Below are 24,129 nucleotides of genomic sequence, written 5' to 3'. Positions count from 1 at the left end.
CAGACCAGAGGTTTTTCAGACTGCTTACTTGTAGACTAGAGCCGTGGCTCAAACCCTGGGTCTCCTTACGGCCACCGCCAAACAGCTGCACCACTCCTGCAGGGAACCGTCCAGATGCAGCTGGAAACGCCGCAAAGGGCCTCGGCGCGTCTCACACTAGTCCCACGGGCCGGCGTCCCCGCCTAGCGGAAACACAGGGAGCCCAACCCCCACCGCCAGGAGCAAGGGAGCGGGGCGGGGCTCAGGCATCAGCCACTCCCCACACTAAGGGAAAAAAAATGGGACATTGCGGACACGACGCTGGCGGGAGCCAGGGCGCGTGGCAAGCGCGAGCCCTCCCGCGCATGCTCCAGCCGCTCGCCGCCCGCCCCCTCTCCGGGTCCCGCCTCTTTCGTTCGCTGTCCCCCTCCCCCGCCAACCTCCCTCTGAGCTTGGTCCCTCCGGGCGCGCGGCCGACGTCCCGCGTGCGTGCCGGCGCCTGACTTCACTTCCGGCTAACGCGCTCCGCTTGCCCCCTGGCCCCGGATGGTGACTGGCGGTGGTGCTGCACCTCCCGGGACTGTCACTGAGCCGCTTCCCAGTGTGATTGTGCTGAGCGCAGGCCGGAAGATGGCGGCTGCGGCTGCGGCGGCCTCGGGCTCCGGCTGCTCCTCGGCGGCGGGGGCGGGAGCGGCCGGGGTCTCGGAGTGGCTGGTGCTGCGGGACGGCTGCATGCGCTGCGACGCCGAAGGGCTGCACAGCCTCTCCTACCACCCGGCGCTCAACGCCATCCTGGCCGTCACCAGTCGCGGGACCATCAAAGTCATCGACGGCACCTCGGGGGCCACTCTGCAGGCCTCAGCGCTCAGCGGTGAGTGTGCGGCACGCCGGGCGGGGGGCCGGGCCCGCCGCGGGAGGAGCGGGGCCCGCGGGATGCCGGAGAAGGAAGCCGCCCAGCCCCGGGGCTCGGCCTTGGGAGGAGGGGAAGCGGCGTGACGGGAATGGGGTAGCGCTGGGCAGGGCTGGGGGGCTCAGGCCTGGCTGTGACCCGAGGCCCGGAAGCTGATGGAGGAGGACCGTAGGACTTGGCTTTTTCAGCGGCTGCCGCTGGGAAGAAAAGACTGGCGAGTCGGGGAGTGGTGGGAGTTGCCTTCGGGCCTTGAGCGTCCGGTGTAGGTTGGTCCTCTGGGAGGGGTGAGGAGGCCTCGGAGCTCTGCACCTGAGAAGGCCAGACGCCCGGTCGGTCCTGGAGAAGGTGTCGGTGATGCCTTCTGCCAGATCAGAGAGCCAGCGGGTCGCAGGGTTGGGCCCGACGTGAGAGCCTGGTGGCCAGAGGCGAGCGTCGGAGCCAGCATGTAAGCCCTCCCCTCTGGTAGAGAGAAGTGAATACTCGACTGTTCGTAGGATCCGCAGGTGCAGGGATGTACGGCGGGCTTCGCACCGGGGGTGGGGGTGGGGTGCGCCTGGTGTGGGGGTGGGGAGGCAAGTAGGCGGGCCAGCTGCCTAAACGGTTCCGTCGAAGACTTTAGGACGTACGCCATGGAAGACCAGACCTTGTTCCCTAGTTCGGGGCTTCCAACTTCTGTTCCCCAGTGATGAGAAGCTCAGGACCTGCGGTGTATGAAATACAGATTCCTTTGGCTTCGTAATGAGGTGAAACTTAAGGTCTTCTCTACTTGTTTTACCACAGCAGGCCGAAAGTTGGGATTTGGAGGTATGTCTGGATCTCACCAGTGGAGAACTGTTCTGGGTGATGTAAACGTTGTTCCAGGGACGAGACTCCATGCATTATTAGGTGAACGCTCAGTGGACTGGAGTGGAGTTGTTTGGAATTGCCCTGGCCAAGTTAGTTATGTTTGGCTGAGATGACATTTCATTTGTGGTGAAGTGATGTGTAGCTTAATTTAGATGTTATAAATTGAGATTGAAAAGTTAGTGTATGTGAGTGAGTTAGACTTCTGCATACAGATATAATGTATATGTGTGCATTTAGCCAACGAAATGAGTTATGTGGTATATCAATTCACTTGTAACATGCGCAAATATGGACAGGTCATTATTCTAGTTTACTGTGTAGTAAGGCGCGTAAGAGTTAATGGCAATGTAGGGTTAGAAAGATAAAATAAGAGATTTAACTTCTGTGGATGTGAGAGATGTGAAAGAAATGGATTGTATACAGCTACAGAATATAAACCCGGATCCTATCTAAGATATGTCTAAGAGAAAGTTTGGGTTGTAGGCTTGTAATTTTTCTTTTCTTGGCTTAGGTAAAGGACAGGAGGGGTGTCCCAGATGTAGCAATTCACAGTAACTGCAATATGGAGGTTACAACTTGTCACTATGTAGAGAGGGAGATACTCACTAGTAATTGGCTATCTTTCTTCTCATGTAAAATATTTCAAACACAAAAAGGTATAAAGAATAATTAAAATGAACAATCATGTATCCCTGATTCTGTTTTTTTTAATATATGCTGTCTCCTTAAACATTGTCTAATGCTGTCTTTCATGATTTTAAGCTTTGACTAATTGCTATCATAGGATATATATTTGGATTTTTTTTTATAAAAAGTAGTATTAACAGAAGTTTTAAAATGTTTTTGTTAGAAAGGAATTTAATGGGGTGTTTTTATATTTGGAGTCTATGTTTGAGAAAAACAGTGTATGTCAGAGTTTGTTATAAGTAGTTGGGGAAATTGGACATATGTGAATGTGTCTCATGAAAGGGAAGAAAATAGTCACTCTAGTGGTAGATTACTAAAGGGGAGGGGCTTAGAGTTGTAATACAAGTTTAAAGGTACAGCACTGATTGGGGATAACTTAGCTGAGATAAGTTGGGGCATTTGTTAATTAGAAAAGTATGGGATTGAATACAATTGCAGATGCCCATGCATAGAAGATTGAATATGTAATTTAAAATATGTATAAGAGTTTATGGCAAACAAAAGGATTACAGAAAAGGTTTGAAAGTAACAATGGACAAAATTTGAAATGTTTTCATTTATGAGAATTGCAGTTATTGAAAATAATTACCAGAGGTTTATAGTCTTGTGTATGTATAGTCTTGTGTATGTCATCTGTTCAGGTGATTGGGGAGGGAATGCTGCATTTTTTGTCTTGCCTGGAATACGTATAGACTTTACATAGAGGTTTGCTATGTAGGTTTGCTTTATGGGTAGGTTTGCTTTTGATGATTAATAGAGGGTGACAGTTCTATAAATAGAATAAGGAGGAGGTGCCAGCAGTGACCATGGTCCTAACATGACCCCTCTTTAAGGGGCAAGGAGCCACTTCTTTCATACCCCCAGAGGAAAGACATCTTTGTATCAGGGGAAGAAGAGTGTTCTTGGGTGACAGAGTAGTATGTCTTCTGAATGGGTTCAGGTTATAGGGTTATAGGTAGCCTATTAGTGTAGATAGGAAATTGAAGGATGGAAGCAGGACTTGTGTGTATATTTCAGTTGGGTGGCAAAGGTGGTGAATTTTTGACTGTGTCTACTAGTATATGTCTTCAGTGTATCTGTATCTGACATGAAATGTTTATAAATACACTTTTCATTATGTTAAGAGCTATCAGTATAACACGTTAGGCAAGTATTCGATCCATTTTAGTGTTTAAGAGTTAAGATTTCTCAGTGTCTAGGCCAGTTCCTTAGTTTGGCATTCTTTGACTTCCATGATTTGGCCTCTACTAGTCTCTCTCTGGTCTTATCTCCCTATTTAGTTTTTTGAACTGGTTCATTTAATTTTCTTTCCTAACTCAGTAGTTTTGCTCTTTCTTGGAATGCACCAATTCCCTCCAGACATATTTTAGCCATTTTTCAAGACCTGGAGCAGATCTTAACTTCCTGATTCTTTTAGCCTGAAGTGATCCACTGAACCCCTAAGCACATATTGTCCTCTTAATGTCTATTTTAGTAATTTGGCAACTTACTGTTTGTGGTGTGTTTTTTGTCTTGAACTATTTAAATTCCATTTTATTTAGCTTTTTGTGAATATACGATGTCCATTTAACTATATTTAAAACTCCTCAAGGGAAGGAACCTGTCCTCTTGTTTATATCCCCTCCTCAGAATGCCTAGTACAAAATATTAATGAATATTTTAAATTTATGTATATATGCTAATGAGTGTTAAATGTATGCTGTCTTACATACTAACTGCTAAAATAAACACGTTCTTTGGCTTTTTTTTCTTTCTTTTTTTAAGTTTATTTATTTTTGAGAGTGCGAGCACACAAGTGAGGGAAGGGCACAAGGAAGGAGAGAGAGAATCCCAAGCAGGCTCCACACCATCAGCACAGATCCCCATGTGGGGCTTGAAGATCATGACTTGAGCCAAGATCCAGAGTCAGACGTTAACCAACTGCACCACCCAGGCGCCTGCCCCTCATTCTTTTCTTAAACAGATTTTTTAAGAATAGCTTTAGGTTCATAGTAAAAATTGAGCAGGAGAGTACAGTGCTCCTATATACCTCCTGCCCCTGTGCACACACAACCTTCCTTCACTGTTTGTTACAATCAGTGAACCTGCATTAACACATCATTATCACACAAGTCTCTAGTTGATGTTAGTGCTCACTTTTGGTGTTATACATTGTCTGGGTTCTGACAAATGGATATGTCATACCAAACAGTTTCACTTTCATAAAAATCCTCTGTGCTCTGCCTGTTCACCCATCCCTCTCTCCTACCCCCTGCCACTCTGTGATCTTTTGACTGTCTGTGGATTTGCCTTTTCTGGAATGTCATATAGTTGGAATTATACAGGATGTAGCCTTTTCAGTTTGGCTTCTTTCACTTAGGAATATCCATTTTTAAGGAGTGCCTGGCTGGCTCAGTCAGTGGAGCGTGTGACTCTTGATCTTGGGGTTGTGGGTTTGAGCCCCACATTGGGTGTAGAGATTACTTAAAAATAAAATCTAAAAAGTAGAAACATTTAAAAAAAAAGGAATATGCATTTAATTCTTCCATGTCTTTTGATGGCTTGCTAACTCACTGCTTTTAAACGTTGAGTAATATTCCATTGTCTGGATGTACCACAGTTTATTTACCCATTCATCTATTGAAGGACATCTTGGTTGCCTCTAGGTTGCAGCAGTTATGAATAATAAAGCTGCTACAAATATTTGTGTGCAGGCTTTTGTGTGGACATAAGTTTTTAGTTCATTTGGGAAATGCCAAGGAACGTGAATACCAGATCATGTGTTAGGAGTATGTTTAGTTTTGTAAGAAACTGTCAAACGGTCTTCCAAAGCAGCTGTACTATTTTGTTTTCCCAGTGGCAGTGAATGAGAGTTCCTGTTGCTCCAAATCCCTCTTAGCACTCTGATTTTTGTTTGGATTGTGGCCATTCAGATAGGTGTGTAGTCGGACCTCATTGTTTTAATTTGCAATTCCCTAATGAAAATTTGTGCAGTTTGGATTTTAAAAATCAAAATAGCTCTACATATACCACTTGACCATATTGTTTATATTACTAGATATGTTCTCTTTAGCTTTCGTTTGTTCATGCAGTTTAGCATAACAGTTAAGGGAGGAGCTTGGTTTTGGAGACAGTTGGCTCTGGTTAAGATCCCAATTTCTGCTTTCCCCCACCTCCCAATTTAACTGTGTAACCTTGACTAAATTACTTAACATTTCTGTTGCAGTTTCCCCATTTGCAAAATGGGGATGATAATTGTACTAATCGTCAGAATTAACTGTTAATACACAGAAAGTTTTTAGAACAGAGTGTTTACTGTTCAAAAATATTTCTTCTATTAATTGTAAATCTTTGTAAATACTCCTTTTTTACTTAAACCTTTTTGGTATTCTCTGTTAAATCTTTTGAACTTAACTCGAAAGTTTAACTTTATTTTTCATATTTACCACTTATTACCATTCAGCAGAATCCATCTAATTTTTGCTTTGAGTAAGGTATTGTTCAGGTTTTGTTTTTTTTTTTTTCTTTTTTATGGAATCAACATTCTTTATTAAATCCACCAGGTACCAGGGGTTGGTCCTAAGCCCTTTGTTCAGTATTTTCTTGTATTATTTAACTACTAGTGGTAATGTATCCTCTTGCTTTCTGAAATAGTACCCCTCCCCCCAATGTAGTACATTTTATATTGTTTGTTTTTTTAATACACTTTTTTGAGGGCATGCGGAAAGGGAATGGGTATTCTGAATTTTGAATTTTATTTAAAAAAATTTTTTTTAACGTTTATTTATTTTTGAGACAGAGAGAGACAGAGCATGAATGGGGGAGGGTCAGAGAGAGAGAGGGAGACACAGAATCTGAAACAGGCTCCGGGCTCTGAGCAGTCAGCACAGAGCCCGACGCGGGGCTCGAACTCACAGACCGCGAGATCACGACCTGAGCCAAAGTCGGACACTCAACCGACTGAGCCACCCAGGCGCCCCTGAATTTTGAATTTTAGCTCACTAACTCACTCTCTAAAATTCCTGAATTTCAACTTCCTCATTTGTAAATTAAGATTAACCTTTAATAGGGTGGTTGTGTAGATTAAGTGGTAAACATATTTATAGTGCCTAACACTGTTTAGCATTTGTATACAGTGAATGTTAATTCTCTTAAGCCTCGTGGATGCTTAGTATTGCCATGTTCCTCACTATTACTTTAGAAAAAATGTTCACTGCTTTAGTGTTATGTACAGAGGATGGATACTGTTGAGTTGTAGTTGGAAATGTAAATGTTGGTGACAAATATTATCTCTGGATAAATGTCTTGCAGTGTATTGGTGTGGCTGAATGTCAGAATGAAGTTAAGACTGTTCTACTACTAGTTCTGTGTATATATGAATTGTTCATGTAGTATATCTACATAAGTAACAGAAGATATATGGATATTAATCAGTAGGTGTTGTAGCATATGTGTAAAAGGAAATCATGTCTCTTCTGTTTCTGAAGTAGGTTCCAGATTTCTGTCATGGTGAGGAAACTCCAAAGCTGCTTAGTGTTTTTAGACCAACGCTCTAGTTTCACATTTCTTTATGAATATTTCCCCTTTTCCTTTTCCTGTATAGACGTTGATTTTGATTTGAGAAATTACCACGATGGTCATAAATGAGAAAAAGGTTACTGTACTCCAGGTGCAGTGAAGTTCAGATTGGCTGAATTTTTACTTCTTTATTTACTTTTTGTTTGATATGAACTTGCTGTTCAGACTCAAAGCCCAGAGCTGCCTGCATCAAGAAGTCTTGTAGTATAGAAAACTAGTTAGGTTACCTGCATATTTCTCAAGATCTAATTTTTGGGATACAACTCTTAGTTACTATCACTTTGTTAGAAGTGGTAATATTTTTCTCACTACTGCTGAATTAGGCATGCATTAATTTGGATAAAATGCAAAATCATCCTGTAGGTCTGTTTTAGAAATTGTAGATGATTCAGACCACTTCCTATTTCCTGACTTTGGTTCATGTAGCCTTCCTAGTCTCAATTATTCTTTTATGAAAGATAATATAAGACAGTATAGAATTGGAATTTTAGTAGCCTTAGAAAATATTTGTTTTCTGGATACATCTGAGTTCTTTATAAAAACTTAATTGGTCAGATCTCTTTGTGGGCTGAGTACAAACTTGATGTTGCAATTGACTGACTTTAGTAATGAAACGTGATGACCTATCTTATGTCAAAGATTTGTTTTATTTATTTATTTAAGATTTTATTATTAAAAACATTTCTTTTAATGTTTTTATTTATTTTTGAGACAGAGAGAGACAGAGCATGAGCAAGGGAGGGGCAGAGAGAGGGGGAGACACAGAATCTGAAGCAGGCTCCAGGCTCTGAGCTGTTAGCACAGAGCCCAACGCGGGGCTTGAACTCACGGAGTATGGGATCATGACCTGAGATTTTATTTTTAAGTAATTTCTATACTGAATGTGGGGCTTGAACTTAGATCTCTGAAATCAAGAGTCACATGCTGTACCAGCTGATCCAGCCAGGTGCCCCAATTTACTATTTTATTAACAAAACATTTTGCCACAATTAGAATAAATTTGTATTAAGACTAAAATTTATATTAAGATTTTAAAAAAATATATATTTATTTTTGAAGGGGGGTGGGGCAGAGAGAGAGGGAGACATAGTATCTGATGCAGGCTCCTGGCTCTGAGCTGCCAGCACAGAGCCCAACATGGGGCTCAAACCTATGAACGGTGGGATCATGACCTGAGCTGAAGTCGGACGCTAAACTGACTGAGCCCCCCAGGTGCCCCTATATGAAGATTGTTTTTAAGATCCTTGAAGTTTATACGTTTTTTTTAACTTTTATCTCCCAAGTTTTCCTATTACCTGTTCAAAGATGGTTTTGCTCTAGCGAGAATTTATCTTGGTCTTTTAGTAGTTTTAGGCTTATTGAGAGTCACTCTAAGAGATCAAATTCTGGAGCCGAACATTTTGATCTTAAGTCTTGGTTCTATTTAATTTTGAAGTTCATCTACAAAAGGAAGATAATAATAGTGCCTATCCCATAAAGTGGTTGTGTAACGTATGTACTCTATAAGTGTTTTTTTATTATGTTTTTATTCTTTGGTAGTAGGGGCTATTTAAGTGTAGTAGACATTTTTGCTACAGATATTCTGTTGAAGTAGCAGTATTCTTCCAGTTTTCCATGCATGTGGAAATGTGACTGGGTGAAATCTAATGGGCATAATTATAAAATAATAACTTCTGTATTACAGGAGAAATATAAACTATGTAAGTGAATTGATTTTGGAGTTGAAATTGTTAAAAGAGCAACATTATGCTAGCACAGGAACACAAAATAATTAAGACAACATTTTGGCCTTTGAATGTATGCTTGGTGATGTGTTTAGGTAAACCATTTTAGCATAATGTCTTAAGTAGTGTGATATAGATATGCACAATGCTGTGTGAGTACACAGGAGGAAGTTTCTTCAACCCGAGGGAAAAAAAGAAGGCTTCTCAAAGGAGGTTGTTTTTATGATCCATTTTGAAAGATGAGGTAGTGGGAGGGAATGTTATAGGGATCATCATCTTAAGCTAGGGTACTTGCTTGTGGGGAGAGCTGTTGGTCTTTCAAAACATGGTGAATTCAAGTAACAAGGAGATTTTCAAGGAAAGACATTGGGGGTTAAGGTGTGTGAGGGGATGGTTAGAGCTGAAGCTGAGAGAAAGGCAAACACAAGATCATAATCTGTTTTGCTAAGAAATTTGACTTGATGTCAGTGGTAGGGAGCCACTGTAGGTTATCACATGATCAAATTTGTTTTTAGAGAGGTTTGAAGCTAATGCTCTGGTGTGAGAAGCGATGAGAGCTTTCTGTAAGTTAGTTTGAAAGGTAGGAACAGTGTAATTTGGTGAATGTGGGGATGAGAGAGATGGACAAGGTGAAAAGCACTCATGCGTGGGCTCCTACTTTAGGTAACTGGGTAAATGGTGTGTATTAACCCAAATAAGCAGTACAAGAAGGTGTGAAGAGTGGTTTTTGTTGGAGAAGATTGGGGAGCAAGAGGGAGATAGTGATTTAAGTTACATTAATTTTGAGGTTCTTGAAGGACATCCAAGTAGAGATGTCCAGGAGGTATTGGGAATTCAGAGTTGAAGCTTGAGGATTTGGGGACACAGGTTAGGAAGACTGAGCCTCGTGGTTAAGGATATTGGTTCTGGAGCCAGAATGCCTTCAGTCAGTGATTTACCACTTCCTATCTGTGCCCTTAGGCAACATTCTTAACCTCACTCTGGCACCCTTAACTTGTTGGGTTATTGGAAAGATTAAATTTTTTTTAAGTAGGCTCCACACCCAATGTGGAGCTTGAACTGAGGACCCTGAGATCAAGAGTCAGATGCTTGACTGACTAAGCCAGCTAGGCACCCCTGGAAAGATTAAATAACCTGAAACATGTAGTTACTGCTTAACCTACCATAAGCACTCAATAAGTGTTACTTTTGGGTTGGGGTTTTTAATTATATAGCTTAATTCAACAAATGTTTGCCTGCCATATTGGGATAAAGATGAATTTGAATTCTCCCCTGCCTTCCAATTTGGAAACCTTTCTAGACAAGTTGATAGAGTTAGGTAGCATAAGCAAGAGTAGAGGCATGTAGCAGGCAGTATTTGTTATTAAGCCCTTTGGTATCAGAGTGCAAAGCACAAGGCTGGGAGTGATAGATGGCCTGAGGATCTTGGATTTGGTCCCTCCGACCTATGGCTCCCATATTTTTCAGTGTAAGGACTTCTAGTTTAAGGTAAAAAATTTAGGGACCTATTTTTATAGGAGTTATGTTTTTAGTATCAGTTAGTTGATAGAATATAAACAATAACAGATTTCTCTACAATAGTATGTAAGAGCAGTGGGGAGAGTGTTGGGAGGGAGGTACCTCTGATATGTGCGTTGCATTGCTGATGGCCTCATGCCTTTGGCAAGATAGCTTCTCAGAGTTACTATCTTTAAAAGGGGCTGGTAATTCTTTTTTTAAACTATTTATTTTTATTTACTTTTTTATTATACAATTCTTTTTTTTTTTTTTTTTTTTGTAAAGTAGGCTCCACGCCCAGCGTGGGGCTTGATCCTGAGATCAAGAGTCGCATTCTCTACTGACTGAATCAGCCAGGCGCCCCTGGTCTGATAATTTTTGCTTAGACTACTTTATTATCTGATAATGAATATAGAAATGTCTTTGTAGACTGTAGCACTTCAGATGTGAAGGAAACAAAAAAGTTAAGGCAAACTCTTTGGGTATAAAAGAGGGGATAATAGATGTACAAGTAACAAAAAAGAATAAAGTAATTGCAATATAAAATAGTTTGTGAGAAGGGTAGTGCCCCTAAAAGGAAGTAATTGTGGTCTCATTTGTGTATATTAAATCAGGGATGTATTTTAGGGGAGATAGATATTATGGTTACTTTTTAGGGGAAATGATAGAAATGTTAGAAGGGGCAGATAGGATTGAGACTTATTGTGGGTGCCAGGAATTTAAATCTTCATGATTTGTTTCTGTACTTTTACTTTGATTTATGAAGTAGGAGAGAAGATTGGGGAGATGGCATAGGGCAGTGGTTCTCAGCCTTGGTTGTTCATTAGAATCATCAGGGGAAATTAAAAAAAAAATTCTGCTTGGGGTCCCATTATTCTGACTCAAGTTGTCTGGAGTGGAAGCCAGGCTTTTTTTTTTTTTTTTTTTTTTAACAGCATACCAGGTGATTCTATATAAATTTTTTTTTTAATGTTTATTTATTTTTGAGAGAGAGCGAGAGAGGGAGCAGGGGAAGGGCAGAGAGAGAAGGAGACATGGAATCCAAAGGAGGCTCCAAGCTCTGAGCTGTCAGCACAGAACCCGATGTGGGGCTCAAACCCACTAACTGTGAGATCATGACCTGAGCTGAAGTCGGACGCTTAACCGGCTGAGCCACCCAGGCGCCCGAACAGGATACCAGGTGATTCTAGTGTGCAGATAGGTTTAGAGGTTCCAACTTCATGATAAGTCTGGGATAAATGAGAGACAAGTTTCACTTGAATAGTATCTTGAACTGAATATTGTTCTATTTAGCCTTAATTTTTGGGGTAAGAAAAACCTCCCAAGTTAGTCTGCTAATAAAACCTACCCCATTGTGTTTTAAATTGTATTTAGTGAATATATAATGCAATATGCTTGTAAGCAACAGAGATATGTCAAGAACCAAATTTATGCTGCTGCGTTTCTTTTTTCAAAAATTGTTTTAATGTTGATTTATTTTTGAGAGAGAGACAGCATGAGCAGGGGAGGGGCAGAGAGAATGGGAGTCACAGAATCTGAAGGAAGCAGGCTTCAGGCTCTGAGCTGTCAGCACAGAGTCGGATGCAGGGCTTGAACTCACGAACCATGAGATCATGACCTGAGCCAAAGTCAGACACCTACCTGAGCCACCCAGGCCCCATTCTTCTGCTTTCTGTTTTGTCCTTTTCAGTATAATTCCGTTTTGGTTGTTTTTTGAACCAGCCAAGTGCTCTGATACTTGTTCACCAAAATGTCACTAGAGCCAAGGACAGTGACCTCCTCATACTGGCAGCCCAGGAGTAAGATAGGGGAAAATAGGCCCACAGCTATTTTCATGCCTGAACTGTCTTTGTTTCATGTTGTGTTAACAAACCAAAACAAAAGCTGTGAGACTATTGTATTTTGCTACATTATCATTTAGTTTTAATCTATTAAAAAGCTCTTTGAAACTATAGAAAATGATTCATTTATTCAAAGACATTGTGTGTCAAGCACTGGCGATACACCAGTTAACAAAGTCCTTGATTTCCTAGAGCCAGTGGTTTAGTGGGAAGAGGTATATTACACACACACACACACACACACACACACACACACACACAATCAAGTGGTGATAAATGCTGTAAGAAATTAGAGCTGGTATGAGATGATGATGGGTAAATTTGTGCTGTGCTTTGGTCTGGAAGGGTCTATGAAGCAGCCCTTGAGCAAAGTTCCCATTGATGTTAGAAAACAGGGCAGGTAATCCAGGGAAGTTTCTTTTGCCCTATTATTGCCCTTTTTTTGCATACTGTATATGCAAAAACAGCTAGATGGATTTTCATCATATTTGTATGGAATTTGACTTGGACTGACTTAAAATGTAGGCTATGTGAGGAATGATGAAAGGTCTGTGTGACCTCTAGATACATGTACCATTTGTATTCTACAGAGAACAGTACTTTCAAATATGAGTTCCAAATAGAAATTCACAGGGTACATGTTCTGCATTACCTAATTGTATTGATTTGTAGCTGAGTTCCTTATCATATGGGCAACTTTGTGTGCAACAGGAATTTATATACAGATGGTTAGAGTTATCTTGAGCAACATCAGTAGGGAAGGTAGCTCTCAAATTTTACTTAATGATAGCCAGTTCAAAATCATGAAGGAAGAATGTAACTTTTGTGTCCCAAGGTGGTTTGAAAGATTTTTAACTGTGACAAATTGAATAACATATGTGAAATAGGCCCCAGAATTTCTTGCATGGGGTAGGTCCTTAAAGATTGAGTCCCATCCACGGAAACTTCAGTGGCGATTATTTATGTTCTTAAAACTTTGTCAGAAAAAAAAAAAAGAAAATAAATAAATAAAACTTTGTCAGTTGATGTCAGATACTTAAGATTGTTGTAAAATAAGTGGTTTGGTGGAACTTTTGGATAAAGTGAATAGAGAGCTTGGAACTTTTTTTTTTTTTTTTTTTAAGATTTAATTTTTAAGTAAGCTACACCCAGTGTGGGTCCAGACTCAGGACGCCAAGATCAAGAGCTGCATGCTGCACCAACTGAGCCAGCCGGGCACTCCGGAACTTGGAACTCTTAATTCCAATGAGTCTGTCTCTTTTGGAGACCCTCTTTCGTGCTCAGGCAGATGTTGGTTCTTTTGCCTGGAATAATACTATGCCTGCATTGCGTTTTATCCATTTGTTACCCTTTTTCATGGTCTACACACTGAACTTTACCAAATTTGCTTTGCTTTGCACCAAGTTTTGTTTTACAGGAATACTCACTTTGGCTTTGAATAATATAGTGTACTAACAACTTTTGTTAAGTGATTTTATTTTTGGTTACTTTAATTATATTTTAAAAGTCTTGTTAGAACGCTGATTTTGTACCCTTTTGATTGACTTTGAATGATGTTTTTCTATACTATGTTAGAGTATTTTAAGCACTGAACTCTGATGTTATCTTTGTGGAAATGGAATTTTACAGTGTGTCCTGTCAGTTTGCAAAGATCATGTATTTTTGATAATATTTTTGCAAGTTTTGCAGGAATGCAAATGGATAGTGCATTGATAAAGAATTGACTGTTTCTTGAAGTAGGTATTAGAATTAACTGATTAAAAAAAATTTTTTTTATGTTTATTCCTGAGACAGAGACAGAGCATGAGTGGGGAGGGGCAGAGAGAGAGGGAGACACAGAATCCGAAGCAGCTCCAGGCTCTGAGCTGTCACTGACGTGGGGCTGGAACCCACAAACCGTGAGATCGTGACCGGAGCTGAAGTCGGTCGCTCAATCGACTGAGCCACCCAAGTGCCCCAGAATTAACTGATTTTAAAAAACAGTTTGGGGGCACCTCAGTCATTTGAGTTTCTGACTCTTGATTGTGGCTCAGGACATGATTTCACAGTTGTGAGATTGAGTCCCTTGTCAAGCTCTGTGTTGGGCATGGAGCCTGTTTGAGATTCTCTCTCCTTCTCCCTCTGCCCCTCTCCCCTGCTCTCACGGTCTCTCTCTCAAAAACAAAACAAAATAAACAAACAAAAACACCAAAACCCCCACAGTTTCACACATTTGAAAAAAAATTTTTTTTAAGTTTTTAATTTATTTTTGAGAGAGAGAGCAAGCTGGTTGAGGGGGGAGAGAGATAGAGGGGAGAGAGAGAATCCCAAGCAGCCTCCACGCTGTCAGTACAGAGCCCTGATGTGGGTCTCGAACCCACGAACCATGACCTGAGCCGAAATCAAGAGCCAGACACTTAACCAACTGAGCCATCCAGGTGCTCCTGAAAATTCTCATTTTAAAAGTGATTTACCTTATTATAGGATATCAAATAGACTAAGGAAAAGAGTAGTCACCTATGATTTTGTTAGCTAGATATGGCCATTGTTAGCATTCTGGTGTGTAATAATTTCTTTTTGCTTTTTTCTATTTAATGTATTTTTACAGAATTTGGATTGCAGTGATATGTTATAAACTATTTCCCTCTTAGTTAATAGTGTATTATGAATATTTTCCTATGTCTTTATTATTTTATAACATTTATTTATTTTTGAGAGAGAGAGATAGAGCACAAGCAGGGGAGGAGCAGAGAGAGAGGAAGACCACAGTATCCAAAGCAGACTCCAGGCTCCGAGCTGTCAGCACAGAGCCTGATGTGGGGCTCGAACTCACAGACCATGAGATTGTGACCTGAGCCAAAGCTGGCCACTCAACTGAGCCACCCAGGCACCCCTGTCTTTATTATTTTATAACATTTTAAAATAAATTTTATTTAATACCGCACAATAAAATAGTACACATTTTTTGTGTACTGGCAGTATATGCATTAACTACTGCTACAATTAGGATACAGAACAGTTTCAATACCCGTGCCATCTCCTTTATAGCTTACCCTGCTCCTTTCCCCTCCAACCTTTAGTTTTGTCTTATCTAGAATGTCCTAGAAATGGAATCCTACGGTACACATTTTTTATTTGAAGCATTTACAGTTTTTTTTATTTTTTAAAGAGAGAGTGCAATTGGGGGGGCAGCAGGAGAGAGAATCCCAGTGAGGCTCCAGGTGTACCTATGTAACGTTTTGATACTGACTTTTTGCACTTAGAGTTGTTTTAGGTGTCAATAGTTCATTTCTTTCTTTTTAAAAATTTTTTAATGTTTGTTTTTGAGAGAGAGAGAGTGAGAGCAGGGGAGGGGCAGAGAGAGTCAGACTGAATCTGCAGATCTGAAGCAGGCTCCAGGCTCTGAGCTGTCAGTGCAGAACCTGATGCGGGGCTTGAACCCGTGAACCATGAGATCATGACCTAGGCCTAAATTGGACACTTAAATGACTGAGCCACCTACATGCCCTGTATAGTTCATTTCTTTTTATAACTGAACAGTATTTCATTGTATAAATGTGTCACCATTTGTTTAGTCAATCACTCATTGAAGGGTACTTGGATGTTTTCAGCTTTTGGTGATTAATGATAGAGCTATTATAAACATTTGAGTACAGGTTTTTATGTGAATGTAAGATTTTATGTCTGTAGGGTAAATACATAGAAGTGGGATTCCGGGGCCATTTGGTAAGTGTATGTTTAATCTTATAAGAAATAGTCAAACCAGTGTGGCTGTGCCATTATGCATTTCCATTAAAAATGAGTTCCACTATTCTGAATCTTTAAGTGCTTGGCTTTGTCTGTATATTGTTAAAAAGTCAATACTACCCAAAGTGATTTACAGATTCATTGCAATTTCTATCAAAATCTCCAAGATATCAAAATCTCCAGAAATAGAAAAACCCATCTTAAAATTCATGTGAAATCTCAAGGGACTCCCAGATAGCTAAAGCATTCTTGAAAAAGAACAAAGTTGAGGACTCACTGATTTCAGAATTTACTACAGCGTTACAGTAGTCGAAACAATGTGGTACTGGCATAGACAGACATAAGGACTGGTGGAATAGAGAGCCCAGAAGTAAGCCCTCACATATGTGGTAACTGATTTTCAACAAGAAGGCCAGCACCATTCAGTGGGGGAAAGGACAATCTCTTCAAGAAATGGTGCTGAGAAAACTTGGATATCCACATGAAAAGAATGAAGTTGGACCCTTAAAAGTAACAGTGACAACTGTAAAGCTCTTAGAACAATGCAAAGAGGGAAGCTTCATGAATCTAGATTTGGCAGTGATTTTGGGGATATAACATCAAAGGCACAGGCAACCAAAGAAAAAATAGACAAGTTAGACTTCATTAAAATGAAAATTTTTTGTGCATGAAGGACCCTATCAAGAAAAATTTTTGTGCATAAAGGGCCCTATCAAACCGCAGAATATGAGAAAGTATTTGCAAGTCACATATCCAGGTATATATAGAGAATTAATATCTAGAATATAGAAAACTTTGACATCTCAACAACAACAAAAAACAACCTGATTAAAGAGTGAGCAACATGCTTGAAGATATTTCTCTAGAGAAGAAATACAGCGGGCCAACGAGCACACACAGATATTCAACATCACTAATGTTTGGGAAATATAAATTAAAACTATGAGGCAATAGCACTTCCCACCCATTAAAATGGCTGTTACAAAAAATAATAATGTGTTGGTGAGAATGTGGAGAATTGGAATCCTTGTATTGTACGCTCTTGGTGGGAATATAAAATAGTGCAGCTGTTAGGAAAAACAGTATGGTGGTTCCTCAAACAATTGAAAATAAAATTATGATATCACAATTTCACATCCAAAAGAATTGAAAGGGTCTTGAAGAAATATTTGTGCATCATGTTCATAGCAGCATTATTCCCAGTAGTCAAAAAGCAGAAGCTACCCAAGTGTCCATTGATGGATGTATGAATAAACAAAGTATGGTGTGTATATACAATGGAATATTAGCCTTAGAAAGGAAGGAAATTTTGACATAATACTGCAACATGGATGAACTGAAGACATTATGCTTATTGAAATAAGCCAGTCACAAAAGGACAGATACCGTGTGACTCCACTTATATGTGGTACTTAGAGCAGTCAATTTCATAGAAACAAAGTAGAATAGTGATTGATTGCTGAGCACTGGGAGTATGGAAGTGGGAAGGAGGAGTTAGTGTCTAATGGTTATGGAGCTTAAGTTTTGCAATGTGGGTGGATGGTGATGATGGTTGCACAACAGTGTGAATGTACTTAATGCCACTCAACTGTATACATAAAAATGGTTAAAATGATGGGGCGCCTGGGTGGCTCAGTCGGTTAAGCATCTGACTTCAGCTTAGGTCATGATCTCACGGTTTGTGAGTTCGAGCCCTGCATCAGGCTCTGTGCTGAGAGCTCAGAGCTGAAGCCTGTTCAGATTCTGGGTCTCCCTCTCTCTGCCTGTCCCCTGCTCTCACTATGTCTGTCTGTCTCTCTCTCTCAAAAATGAACACAAGTACATAAGTAAACATAAATAAAAAGTTAAAATGCTAAATTTTATATTAATTTACCACAATTAAAAATAATTAAAAAAATCAAATGGCCATGTTTCTGTGGGTCTGTCTTTGGATTCTCTCCTGTTCCATAGATTCTATCCATTTGCCACCACCACACTTTCTTGTGATACTGTATTTTGTTTGCTTGTTTATTTTGAGAGAGAGAGAGTGAAATCAAGAGTCGGATGCTTGACTGACTTAGCCACCCAGGTGCCCCTATTTTATGATTTTAAAGCTGTCATAAACTGTTACTGTTTTCTGTAAATTTCAGCTTCTGATTGATCATTGCTAGTATATGGAAATACAATTGATTGGTTTTTGTGTATTGATTTTGTTTACTGTAACCTTGCTAAACTCATTAGCTCTAGGAGTTTTTTTTATTTTTATTTTATTTTTTAATTTAATTTTATTTCTTTAACGTTTTTATTTTTGAAAGACAGAGACACAGTGTGAGTAGGGGAGGGACAGAGAGAGGGGGAGACGCAGAATCTGAAGCAGGCTCCAGGCTCTAGGCTGTCAGCGCAGAGCCCAACACAGGGCTCAAACCCACCAACCGTGAGATCATGACCTGAACTGAAGTTGGACACTTAACTGACTGTAGCTCTAGAAGTTTCAAATTAATTAATTAATTAGTTAATTTTTAATATGATTTATTGTCAGATTGGCTCACACACAGTGTGTAAAGTGTCCTCTTGGTTTTTGGGTAGATTCCTGTGGTTTATCACTTACATACGATACCCAGTGCTCATCTCAACAAGTGCCCTTATGAGTGCCTGTCACCCATTTTCCCCTCTTCCCCACCTCCCCCCATTTATTTATTTTAGAGAGACAGAGAGAGAACATGAAAGTGAGGGAGAGGGACAGAGGGAGAGAGAGAGTCCTAAGCAGGCTCCATGCTCAGTGCAGAGCCTGACTTGGGGTTTGATCTCAGGACTGAGAGATCATGACCTGAGCCAAAATCAAGAGTCGGACTCCTAACTGAATCACCCAAGCACCCCTAGGAGTTTTGCTTTTGTTTTTTGATTTCCTGGATAGGTTAATCATGTTGTTTGTGAGTAGGGACAGTGTCATTCGTTCCTTTTTAATCTCTGTGGCTTTTTTTTTTTTTTAATTTTTTTTTAACGTTTATTTATTTTTGAGACAGAGAGAGACAGATCATGAACGGAGGAGGGTCAGAGAGAGAGGGGGACACAGAATCTGAAACAGGCTCCAGGCTCTGAGCTGTCAGCACAGAGCCTGACGCAGGGCTCGAACTCACGGACCGGACCGCAAGATCATGACCTGAGCCGAAGTCGGACGCCCAACCGACTGAGCCACCCAGGCGCCCCTGTGGGGCTTTTAAATCTAAGCATTTCTTACTGCAGTGGCTAGATCTTGCAATATGATACTGAGTAGGAGTGGTGTGAGTTTGCATCCTTTCCTTGCTCCTGATCTTAGGGGGAGAGTATTCAGTGTTTTACCTTTAAGTATGTTGATAGTGGTAGGATTTTTGTAGCTGTCCTTCATCAGGTTGAGCAAATTCCCTTTCATTTCTAATTTCCTGAGTTTTTTTTTTTTTTAATCATGAAAGGATGTTGTATTTTGCCAAATGCATCTTCTGACTTGAAGCAGTTTTTCTTCTTTAAGCTATTAATATGGTAGCTTAAATTGGTTGGTTTTGAATATTGAGCCAGGTTTGTATTCCTTGGATAGCTCTACTTGGTCCTGGCATGTTATTATATTTTTATATTTGTCAAACTCCATTTGCTTTTCTTTCGTGGATGATTTTTGCATTGATATACATGACGGATAATGGTAATGTAGTTTTTGTGCTTTTTCTAGATTTGGCATCAGGTTAATGCTGGTCTCGTAAAATGAATTTGGAAGTATTCCTTCTTTTTCTTAGAGGAGGATTGTGTAGAATTGGTATTACTTCTTACATGTTTAATAAAATTCTGCAGTGAAGTCAGGTAGGTCTGGAGATTTGTCTGGAAGATTTGTAACTATGAATTCAATTTCCTTAATTTAGATTATTTCATTTGAGATGTTTTGATAGTTGGTGGTTTCAGGGAATTGGTATATTTCATCTGTACTTTCAAATTTATATGTGTAGCTCTGTCTTTATTATTCCCCAGTTACCTTTTTTTTTTTTATAATTTTTTTTTTTATAATTTTTTTTTTTCAACGTTTTTATTTATTTTGGGGACAGAGAGAGACAGAGCATGAACGGGGGAGGGGCAGAGAGAGAGGGAGACACAGAATTGGAAACAGGATCCAGGCTCTGAGCCATCAGCCCAGAGCCCGACGCGGGGCTCGAACTCACGGACTGCGAGATCGTGACCTGGCTGAAGTCGGACGCCCAACCGACTGCGCCACCCAGGCGCCCCCCCAGTTACCTTTTTAAATTTGTAGTATCAAGTTTATTTATTTTGACAGTCTGACTTTTCAGATTTATTTGACAACCTAAGTTGTGAAATTTATGTGCATAGTGTTCATAGTATTCTCTTATTATTTTTTAATGGTTGCAGGATCTATAGTGTATTAGTTCTCTTTCATTCTTGATATTATTGGTAATTTGTGTCTTTTTTTTTCTTTGCCAACTTTGCCTAGAGATTTACCAATTTTACCGATCTTTTCAAAGAATACTTTGCGTTGATTTTCTCTATTTTTGTATTTTCACTTTTATTGGTTTCTGCTCCTATTATTACTATTTTTTTGTTGTTTATTTTGTGCTTATCTTTTCTTTTTCTAGTTTTTTTTTTTTTTTTTTTAATTTTTTTTGGAGGGAGGAAGAGGGAGAGACTCACTCTCTCTGACTAAGCCAGCCAGGTACCCCTGGTCATTTGATACTTTTAATTATTTTGTTTTAACTTATGTGTTGTTTTTTGTTTGTTTTGTTTTTACTGTAATTATTTATATATATATATTTTGTAGTTACTTGAAGTATTACAATATATATGCTTTTCACAATCTATTCAGAATCAGTACTTTACCACTTTAAGCAGAATGTAGCAACCTTTTTACCATATTGTGCTCTCCCTCTTTTAGTTTTTATTAAAAAAAAATTTTTTTAACGTTTATTTATTTTTGAGAGAGACAGAGCATGAGCAGGGGAGGGGCAGAGAGAATCTGAAGCAGGCTCCAGATTTTGAGCTGTCACTGCAGAGCCTGATGTGGGGCTTGAACTCACAAACTGAGAGATCATGACCTGAGCTGAAGTTGGACACTCAACTGACTGAGCCACCTAGGTGTGCTCCAATTGTCAAAAATATTTTAGGGACTCCTGGGTGGCTCAGTTGGTTAAGCGTCTGACTTCAGCTCAGGTCATGATCTCATGGTTTGTGGGTTTGAGCCCTGTATCATGCTCTGTGCTGACAGCTCGGAGCCTGGATCCTGCTTCGGATTCTGTGTCTTCTGTCTCTGCTCCTCCCCTGCTTGCACTCTTTGTGTGTGTCTCTCAAAAATAAATAAACGTTAAAAATATTTAAAAAATATTTTAAAGAACTGAGACAAAAAACCACTGGTTATATTTACCCAGATACTTACCATTTCTTTTTTTCTCTTAAGTGTATTTTGAGAGAGAGAGAGAGAGAGAGAGAGAGAGACCTGGCGTGAGTGGAGGAGGGGCAGAGAGAGAGAGGGAGAGATAGTATCTCTGTGCTATGAGCACAGAGCCTAACATGGGGCTTGATCTCATGAATTGTGCCATCATGGCCTGAGCCAAAATCGTGAGTCAGATGCTTCACTGACTGAGCCACCTTGGTGTCCTGATAGTTACCATTTCTGTTGGTATCCCCTCATTTCTGATACTCTTAAGTTTTCTTCTGAAATGATTTTTCTTTTTTTTTTTTTTTTAATTTTTTTTTTTCAACGTTTATTTATTTTTGGGACAGAGAGAGACAGAGCATGAACGGGGGAGGGGCAGAGAGAGGGAGACACAGAATTGGAAACAGGGTCCAGGCTCTGAGCCATCAGCCCAGAGCCCGACGCGGGGCTCGAACTCACAGACGGCGAGATCGTGACCTGGCTGAAGTCGGACGCTTAACCGACTGCGCCACCCAGGCGCCCCAAAAATGATTTTTCTTTTATTTGATTAACTTCTTTTACAGTTCTTTTTGAGTAGCTTTGCTGGCAAAATTTCTCTTCAGTATTCCTTCATTGAAGAATGCATTTCACCTTTCTTTTTTTTTTTTTTCTTTAACCTTTATTCTTGGTGGATATTTTTGTTGATATGGAATTTCTTTTTCCCTAGTACTTAAAAAATGGTCCACTTCCTAATGAACCCTGTGGTTTTCAATGGTAAATATATTACTTCCATGCAAATAATGTGTCCTTTTTCTCTGGTTGCTTTCAAGATTTTTCTTTGTTAGTTTTCAGCAGTTTATTGTGTTTGACTGTGAATTTTAACTTGTTTTTTTGTGAAGTTTCCCCTGCCCAAAAAGAATATCTGCACTAATGCAAGGCATTGGAGTCAATTTTAGAGGTCTGCAAACCCTTATAAGCTCTTGGGCTGTCTCCTAATTTTGTAAATAAAGTGTTACTGGAACACATCTACACCCATTTATTTACATGTTGGCTATGGCTGCTTTTGCACTAAGGGGCAGAGGTGAGTAATTTGTGAGAGAGACCCTGTGTCTTGTGAACCCTAAAATATTTACTAATCTGACCCTTTTCACAAGAAGTTTACTGATCTCTGGTGTAGATGGAGGAATTTGAGTTTTTCCTGTATTAAAATTTCCTACCTGAATTTTTTTTTTAACTTAGGCTTAAAAGTCATTTTACAAGTAGCTTCTATACAGAATTCTAAAAAGATGCAGTGTGTGGTATGGGGTATGTGTCAGTGTTTTTTCCTTCTTTTTAAAAACCAGAATTGGGGTTGCCTATGTGGCTCAGTCACTTGAGCATCCAACTTTTGATTTTGGCCCAGGTCATGATCCCACCATTCTGACATTGAGCCCAGTGTTGGGCTCCGTGTTGAGTGTGTACCTTGCTTAAGATTCTCTCTCTCTCCCTCTGCCCCTCTTCCCTGCTGTTTCTCTCTCAAATAAAAAATAAATAAAAACCAACAATGACTTTCTAGCCAATTTTTTTGAAAACATAACAACCATTAGTTAAGCAATTTGAGTAATTTATTTGAGTAATTTATTTTCACATATTTTAAACTCATAGGGTAAATGAAATAAATGGTTTATGCCAAAATGGGATTTAAGGATTTTTTTTTTAATGTTTATTTATTTATTTTGAGAGAGAGAGAGAGAGAGAGAGAGAGAGAGAGAGAGGATCCCAAGTGGGTTCCGCGCTTAGCAGCAGAGAGCCCGATATGGGGCTCGAACTCATGAACCGTGGGATCATGACCTGAGCTGATGTTAGATGCTTAACCCACTGAGACACCCAGGTGCCCTGGGATTTTTTTAAAGGTAGTCTTGGGAGATACAATTTACAAATTGTTGTAAGTTTATCAGTGTTATTGGTAACATTAAAATATATTGAGTGTTGAATAGTAGTGCTGGTAAAATCATTAACTGGAGCAACATGAATAAAAGTATAACTCAAGACATGATACTCGACAGGACTTTGAAAACATGTTTTCTCACTGAATGACACAGTCAAGCTCAGGTATAGGTTTCTTGGTTTCTTCGTCTCTTTTATGGACCTTCCTGTGCTTAAAATTGTTATAACCAAAAATAAATGTTGAATTTACCTTGTTGTGAAACCTGTCCTCATTTTTGTTGTTGTTGTACAAATGCTCAGTTTTGGGTCAGACTTAAATTTACATGGATTTCATTTTTAACTGAAACTAGAGAATTTCTGTCCTTTGTCTTGTTGCTTGCTCAATAAAAGACTTGTTCAAACATGTAAGAAGTTGAAAAGTTCCACAAAGTATTCTTTTGTCCTTTGCAAGATATTTTTCTTTCACAGAAATCTAGGACTTTTAAACAAAAAAAAGATTTTATTTTTGGGGGGGCACCTGGGTGGCTCAGTCGGTTAAGTGTCCGACTTTGGCTCAGGTCATGATCTCACTGTTCGTGAGTTCGAGCCCCGTTTCGCACTCTGTGCTGACAGCTCAGAGCCTGGAGCCTATTTCAGATTCTGTGTCTCCCTCTCTCTCTGCCCCTTTCCTCCCCTGCTCTCTATCTCCTTCAAAAATAAATAAACATTAGAAATTTAAAAAAGTAAATAAAAGATTTTATTTTTAAAAATTTTTAAATGTTTATTTTTGAGAGAACACAAGTCAAGGAGGGGCAGAGAGAGGGGGACAGGAGATCTGAAGCAGGCTCCATGCTGATGGCAGCCAGCTTGATGTGGGACTTGAGCTCACAATCCCAAGATCAAGAGTTGCATGCTCTACTGACTGACCACCAGGGCACCCCATCTAAGACTTTTCTAGGGGGAGATCAGTAAATCTCATCTTGAGCATGCTGTCAGACTACATTAACAAAGCTCCTCCTCTCAAAAGTAAAGTCTTCGGGTTGAGTAAAAGATTGAGAGAAAGGGTCTTTAGTGGGTTTAGTAATCTTCCCTCAA

At 39.9% G+C, this 24,129-nt stretch overlaps 1 protein-coding gene across 9 annotated transcripts in view; it reads left to right on the top strand.

Moving 5' to 3' along the window:
- The first annotated feature begins 456 nt into the window (after positions 1-456).
- Positions 457-24,129, top strand: part of BIRC6 (baculoviral IAP repeat containing 6) — a 226,587-nt gene continuing 202,914 nt past the window's right edge. For 4 of the 9 annotated variants that reach the window (XM_047851564.1, XM_047851566.1, XM_047851563.1 and 1 more), the window contains exon 1: positions 471-850. In XM_047851564.1, the coding sequence (XP_047707520.1) occupies positions 526-850 (325 nt within the window). In that variant the 5' untranslated portion in view covers positions 471-525. Of the gene's footprint in view, positions 851-24,129 lie in introns of all 9 variants that reach the window. The other 5 variants (XM_047851568.1, XM_047851565.1, XM_047851567.1 and 2 more) reach the window with 2 other exon arrangements.

Source organism: Prionailurus viverrinus, chromosome A3 (genome assembly GCF_022837055.1).
Source record: "Prionailurus viverrinus isolate Anna chromosome A3, UM_Priviv_1.0, whole genome shotgun sequence".
In the NCBI taxonomy this organism is placed as follows: domain Eukaryota; kingdom Metazoa; phylum Chordata; class Mammalia; order Carnivora; family Felidae; genus Prionailurus; species Prionailurus viverrinus.
This window is presented reverse-complemented; position numbering and strand designations above follow the sequence as displayed.